Raw genomic sequence first — 6,548 nt, 5'->3', positions numbered from 1 at the left:
GATTATGCAACAAATTCAAAGGAAGACCCCCAAAGATCTCGTGAATCTTGACTTAAACACTTTGAAATGGAGGGGGGGAAATAGATGAGGAAAGAGACGACAAGATTGTGCATAGATACTCTAAGAAAGCATCTTGGTTAAAGAATTCCACATTTTTAGAAAGAATGAAGATGCGGAGGGAGGGAACTTGCAGTAGCAGCAAAGATTAAGAATGGTGAGATCAAGTAAGTCCACCTAAAAATGAGGAGGAATAAAGCAAGCAAGTTTTTGCTCAAAGAAGAGAATAAAAACAAGATTTCAAAAAGGAGGAGGTGAAAGGGTGGTAGTTGGATGGAAGGATTTGATTTCAAAAGAATCGGTTTAGGATTGGTTGAGAAATCAGTTTGCAAGTTTGGTTATACAGCAAAACTTGATCAGGAGGTGAGGGAACAAGTGAGAGAGCCACATCAAACTTTGATCCATTTGAAACAAAAAATGGGAGAATCATTTTAAATCCCTGCGTCAACAACGTAATTTATATTCAAATCTATCCCCCATATCTCCACAAGATGGGTCTCTTACAGGGGCCCTTTTTTAGTCCAAATGTTTTGTGATGGGCCCTCTTTTAGGCTTTCATACAACCATGTATCTTTTGTTAGACCATATGATCCTTATGAGGATCAACGATAAAGAGAAATTTTCTTGGATGGTTTGCATTTTGTTGCTTGAGCTTTTTCTCAAGCTCAACCTACAAAAATATGTGAATATCTTGGCTATGATAGCATCCATCCACCCTTCGTGTCCTAGCTCTCACCATGAACATATTGGCTATGATAGCCTCCATCCACCTTTCTTGTCCTCCACCATATCAATCTACCTCTCATCACTAGCTTCGTTGCCAAGCAACACCAATACAAATGCTTGGACTCCCTTGACATCAAGTACAATTGCCTCCCCAATGACATCCTGCATCGAGCTTTGGCATATTCCGCCTCGTTGAGGTTAATTTTTTCCCTTTTGATTGCTTAGATCTATGGTTTTACAAATTTGGTTCTTTTTTGGACTTGGTCCCACATTGGGTAGCTTCAAGGCATGACTTTCTCTAATTCTTTGCTGAGTGCTATAACTTTTACATACCATTTATGTTATTCTTTAAATTGTGGTTCAATGTTTCCATCTAGTGGGTAGCACATTTTTGGCTTGCTTGGTTGTTTAGAGACATATGGCTAGGTAAACAATGGATTAAACTTCTCTAACCACACCAACCAAATACTTTCTAGGTCATAATGCCATCAAGTTTTGATGGATGGCCTGAGTCCTGAGTTCTTCACCAAGTAGGACTGATTGAAGTTCTTCCAGTGTTAAAATTTGCCGTTGGATCATAAGACTTGTATCTTTTACTTTGGAGTGTTGCTATCTTATGTGAGGTTGCTATTCAATGCATAGTTCACTCCATTTTGGGATTTTTAGTGGCAACTTATAGCATCTACCTTTCTAGTCGTGGGATGGGAAGCGTATCTATTGTTGAGAAGAACAATATTACATCATGTGAATACCACGTGCACATATTATTAATAGTGTGCAAGGATCCTTAACTACATAAGTGTGTGTTATTTTAATTTTCAATAGAGTTTTACATTTTAGGTTTCTTTCTCCCCCCACACAAATGTGTGGTTCTGTGATAAGTGCCATGTGCTATCTACCATATGTGAAATGCAACCTGCAATGTGCTAAATGCAACATGCAATCTACCCAAGGAAGGGAACGTTCCTTGGTCTTATAATTTTTGGAAAGGAAGCGTGCCAACTCTCCGCTCACACCAATATGTGGTTATGTAATAAGTACAAAGTGCTATGTACCAAATATGAAGTGTTATTTCTCTCTCAACAATGCTGACTGCCCAAACCTAGTTGTACTCCATCCTTGCATGCCTTTGTCTATAGGAGTCATTCCCTGTGTAGCACTCCTACATCTCTACCATATCTTGTGGAGGGTGTTGTTCCCTTCATTTTAGCTCCTCATTCCACTTCTTAGATCTTGAAACATTGTATTTGTTGAAGTTATTTGTAATGCTTTTACGAGCTGGTGAGAGAGATGTGAGAAGAGAGAATGCTTAGTGAGGAGATATTGAGAAAATAGAGGAATTGAGAAAAGAGAAGGAAGAAGGAAAGAATGGCTATGGCAATGGCAATGGCCATGACTATGACTACTACTATGATTGTGGCTATCAAAGGAATGGATCTCTAGAAAGGTGAAGAACTTGTTCAAGTGGCTAGGCATAATGCATGCACATCATACATGCACACTAACATACATGCATGACAGAACAAAACACATAAAGCGCACACCACAATACCATGCACAAAAACACACAACTCACAAGCAACATCACACACGATTGAGCACACAACAAAGCAACGCAAACATTGTGACACAGAAACACACATGGCTCACACTACAAATGACAAAACACAAAAACAAAGGCAACAAAAACATGCTACATCAACGAAACGAAGAACAACAATGCAACATATGGCAAATAAGTCTACCGTGTCATCCAGCTTCTCAACCACCCACGTGGCTTGATATGGATTAACCCAAGATTCTCTAGTTGTCTTGGTCTCTGGCAATCTCTAGCATATTATCCAATTTTTCCACAATTGAAGCATCTGCTTTCCTTGTCCCCTCTCGGCAGATTGATGTTGTATCTCTTTGCATTGTTGCATTCTGACTCCCATCCGCAAAAAGTATTGTAATCATGATCAACTCCTTTCATTGTATAACCCTTCCTGAAGAAGTCGAGCTGTTTCATCCTCCTTACTGATGGCAAGCACCAATGTCTCCATCCTCAACAATGAGATTACTTAGAAGATAGCATATTTGATCAGCAAGTTTGTCCATGATGAGTTTCATGTCCTCTACATGATGTAGGATCATGTCTGACGCTTGCATCTTCTTCTTGTGCTTTAGTGGTCACCTTGTAGCAAGACTTTCTACTCATATATACTTGCCATCCTTTCCAAACTTGAAGAGGCATTTTGCAAATTCGGACTGGTCCAGCAGTTGTGTAACATACAACCAAAAGCCCAATGCATTCAATTACTCGGCTGACATTAAATATAAAGTATGATTTATTGTTACTCAGATCAAGGCAATATCAACAGAAGAAACAGTGCATGTACCAACCAGTCCATGTATTTGAAGGAATGCATGTGTCAAATCCCAACCATGCATGTGCGCAATTGACAAGTGCATGTATTCCCTGCATATACAGTTTTCAAAAACAAGGATACTGGATGAGTACAAGTTCTAGGCGAGGAAGAAGATCCCTCACATACACCCACCCATGAGGTGGGCAATGTTGCAAGTCAAATCTCAAGAAGCTTTGCTCCCAAGGAGCAAGAAGGCCCCACAAGAGAGTAACTCTTGGCAGACAAGCAAGAAGACCGTCAAGACAGCAAGAATGAGCTCTAATCAAAGTGAGACAAATTATGCCCCTAAATACAATCAACCACGGGATACCCTAGCCCCTGAGGATCAAAGTCCAATTTCAAGATTTCAAAGGCCTAGAAGATGAAGATCCTTTCACCCAGCTTCAGCGTTTCTATAGAGTGTGTTGATTAAATGGATGCAATACTCTGAAAGAAACACCAATTACTTTTCATGCACCTTGCATAAGGTAGCCCAGAAACGGTTTAATCAATATCCACTAAAACTACTTCAAAACTGGATCAAGTGAATCACGTGGACAATTACAACCAAGACTTCATTCACTGGTATCAGGCCATAAATTGGAAGATACCACTGATGCTTCCAGCTATCCTAGGAGCAGCTTGCAAACTTTCTTCAATACTATCATCACAAAACAGACAAGTGCAGCCTGCATGAGCTGTTGTAGCATACCACCACTGTGTGCTCACCATTTGCCATTCATACATGCTAGTATGATTGCTTCTACTATTGTTCTGATGCCAGCTACAGGACATTCCATGGAGGAGCTCACATGTCTCACTTGCACAATACCAGCATTTTATCACACCACCCGGAAATCCAGACTGAATATCTGTGCACCGGTTGCTTTACTTTGATTCCCCCTAACATCACTTCTGCAGAAGATTGTCTTGTTTCCTATCTAAAATGGGCTAAAGAAGATCTCCACCCCTCACGTTTACTTTGCTGTCACCTGTTGGAGGGGTTTGGTAGATCTGCTCAAAGATCCAGCCGCACTGCTCTAATTGCTCATTTGTCATCTTTCGAATAAGAACATATGGATCCACTTTAACTTGCTCACTTTTTCGTTGCAGAGAATGCCATACCTTCTGGTTTTGCTAACGTGCCCAATACCTGTACATGCATTCTGGTTCCATTCGGTATGGCTGAAGACTACCTGCCAATGTTCAACAAACTAATTTTGCACAGCTTTTATGCTACATGGACTGTCTTCATACAAACCGAATTCCTGAGCCTAGTTCGTGCTTCTCTTACGTGCATCAACAAACAGGGCAAATCATTAGCAACAGTGGAACATAGTACGCCTTGTATAGGCAACTGATGTTTGAGATACCATCGGCTTCCCTTTGTAGTAAAAAACACTCTCATTTGTAAATGCAACTGCTGCTTGATATGTCATTTAACTGCTGCTCGAAATGTTGTTTGTAACAAGACTTCCCGCCCCAGCTCAACCCATGTTATCTGGTATCGTGTGTGCAGCGCATCTCTATCTGCAAAAACACTACCTGTTATGTTGTGCTGCGTGTAAAGTGATTGCACAATGAGTTGATCTGGTTTTCCTACGTGCATTCCATGCTTTCTTATGTTTATTCTGCAGGGGTGTAGACTATAAGAGTCGGGTATTTGACGGTTTCACGATCGTCAAAAGGCCTTCGCCTGGTTTAGGAAGCTGATCTGTAAAAACCGAAGCTCCGACCAACGAGTGCAAGAGTAGGGAAATACGAATTCGTCCAGCAGTTACTCAAGAAAGAAGAGAAGCAAGTAGGACAGAGGATGACCAGGTAAGGCCTTATTCTTAGGCAACTTATAAAATATCATGGCTATAAAACTAAAGAAGAGAGCCAAGGGCATTTGCTACTTGCGTCAGAGCATCCTGCTCTTGGGCAGTGAAAGGGTCGAGTTGGTCGCTGTCGACGTCAATCTGACCCAGGATGAGCCCCTCCTTGTTACGGATGAGCACCACAAGCTCGCTCTTGGTGAAGCTGTTGCAGGCGATGTAATTCTCACGGGCAGAGACGTCTCCCACGTTCTGGTCGCTTCCGAGAGCCACTGCGGTCCCGCAAACTCCGTGCCCAACTGCGATCCTCTGGTGCTGGGTGACTCTGCCGCTGAAGGCCTCGAGAAGGAGCTCATCATGGTGGAGCATGTAGAGGTAGACGGATGTATAGGGGGCTCCAGCAGAGCGGATTTTGTGGGCAGTGAGGAGGAGGAGATCCTGGCGGGAGGCGGAGGATTTGTGTGCCTCGTGCAAGGCCTTGATCACGTCCTCTGCGTCCAGGATGGGCATCCTCGCCATCTATCTATCTGGCTTCACTCAATCAAAGAGCACCACTCTACGAATTGCGCCGTGCAGAACCGTAATCAATGCCCCAGAATTTGACCGGCATGATTCCGAGAATCACAATCAGGATTCAGAAGTCGGGGACATGGTGGTTTAGGGGGGCTAAGAGAGGGAATTCAGGGTAGAATTAGAGAACCCACAAGCAAATGAGAGGAACCCAAGAGGAGGGGGGGTGGAAGCCATAGCCGGGGGAGGCAGAGGAGGGAACCCAGAAGAAGGAGGAGGGAAACCAGAAGAGGAGGAAGGGAATGGAGGAAACCTAAGGACCCAAGACAGCCAAAGGGCGGGAGAGAGGACCCAAAAGCAGGGAAGGAAGGAATGGAGGAAGAGGAAGAGAACCCACAATCAGGAGGTGGTGTTGGAGAGGACCCAAAATCAGGGGGTGGAGGAGGAGAGATTGGGGAGGCCGAACAAGAGAACCCATCAACAGGATGGTGCAATTCACAAGAAGTTGTGGGAGGAAAAGGAGGGTGGAGAAATGACTTGGATGGGTAAAGATAGACGACACATGTGTAGCCTATCCACACCCCGATTTGCTCGAGACACCTCTCTGTGGTCTTTTCGCTAGGTCTCGAGTCCCGATGCTCAAGAGACATCACCCATTAGCTTATGCTTATTGGCGCCGCGCCCACAACAAAACAAAAATATCAGCTTTCGGTCATCCGATGCTTCTCTCTCTCTCTCATAGACCCATCGGTCGTTGTCCGAAGACTTTAATAAACTTTCTTTCTTTCTTTCTCTTAGCCCCCCAAAACCACCATTTGAAACTTGGGAAGTCCTTCCTCCTTCAAGAGGAACGTGTGTTATGGCATTCCCTATCCCTTAGAGCGCATTCCCTTGATGGATGTAGCATGCGAACATGCAAGAAATTTCAGCTGTGAATAATTTTTAACAGAAGCAGTGATATTTCTGCGATAATAGAACGTAGCGAAAATGAGGGAGTACCGAGTTCGAAAATGAGGGAGTACGGAGTGGAGTTCTACCCTTATTAGCACTG

At 43.2% G+C, this 6,548-nt stretch overlaps 1 protein-coding gene across 1 annotated transcript; it reads right to left on the bottom strand.

Moving 5' to 3' along the window:
* Positions 1-3,206: 3,206 nt before the first annotated feature.
* On the bottom strand, positions 3,207-6,003 carry LOC147884130 (uncharacterized). The gene is made up of 2 exons (XM_087399093.1): positions 5,069-6,003; positions 3,207-4,696 (listed from the first exon to the last, which is right to left on the bottom strand). Exons 1-2 carry the CDS (start codon positions 5,504-5,506, stop codon positions 4,658-4,660), a joined length of 477 nt encoding a protein of 158 aa, XP_087255219.1. The 5' UTR covers positions 5,507-6,003; the 3' UTR covers positions 3,207-4,657.
* Between the last annotated feature and the right edge of the window lie 545 nt (positions 6,004-6,548).

Source organism: Dipteris shenzhenensis, chromosome 27 (assembly GCF_047967505.1).
Source record: "Dipteris shenzhenensis isolate YYH24624 ecotype China chromosome 27, Dip_SZ_1.0, whole genome shotgun sequence".
NCBI classification, from domain to species: Eukaryota; Viridiplantae; Streptophyta; class Polypodiopsida; order Gleicheniales; family Dipteridaceae; genus Dipteris; species Dipteris shenzhenensis.
The sequence above is the reverse complement of the archived record's forward strand: the minus strand, read 5'-3'. Positions and strand labels throughout refer to the sequence as shown.

Excerpts from the sequence above, each read along its gene's own strand:
- LOC147884130 (XM_087399093.1), bottom strand. The coding sequence starts at position 5,506 with ATGGCGAGGATGCCCATCCTGGACGCAGAGGACGTGATCAAGGCCTTG. Across the intron at positions 4,697-5,068 it reads AGCAGGATGCTCTGACGCAA|AGATGCGCTGCACACACGAT; the intron begins GTAGCAAATGCC and ends TTTTGCAGATAG.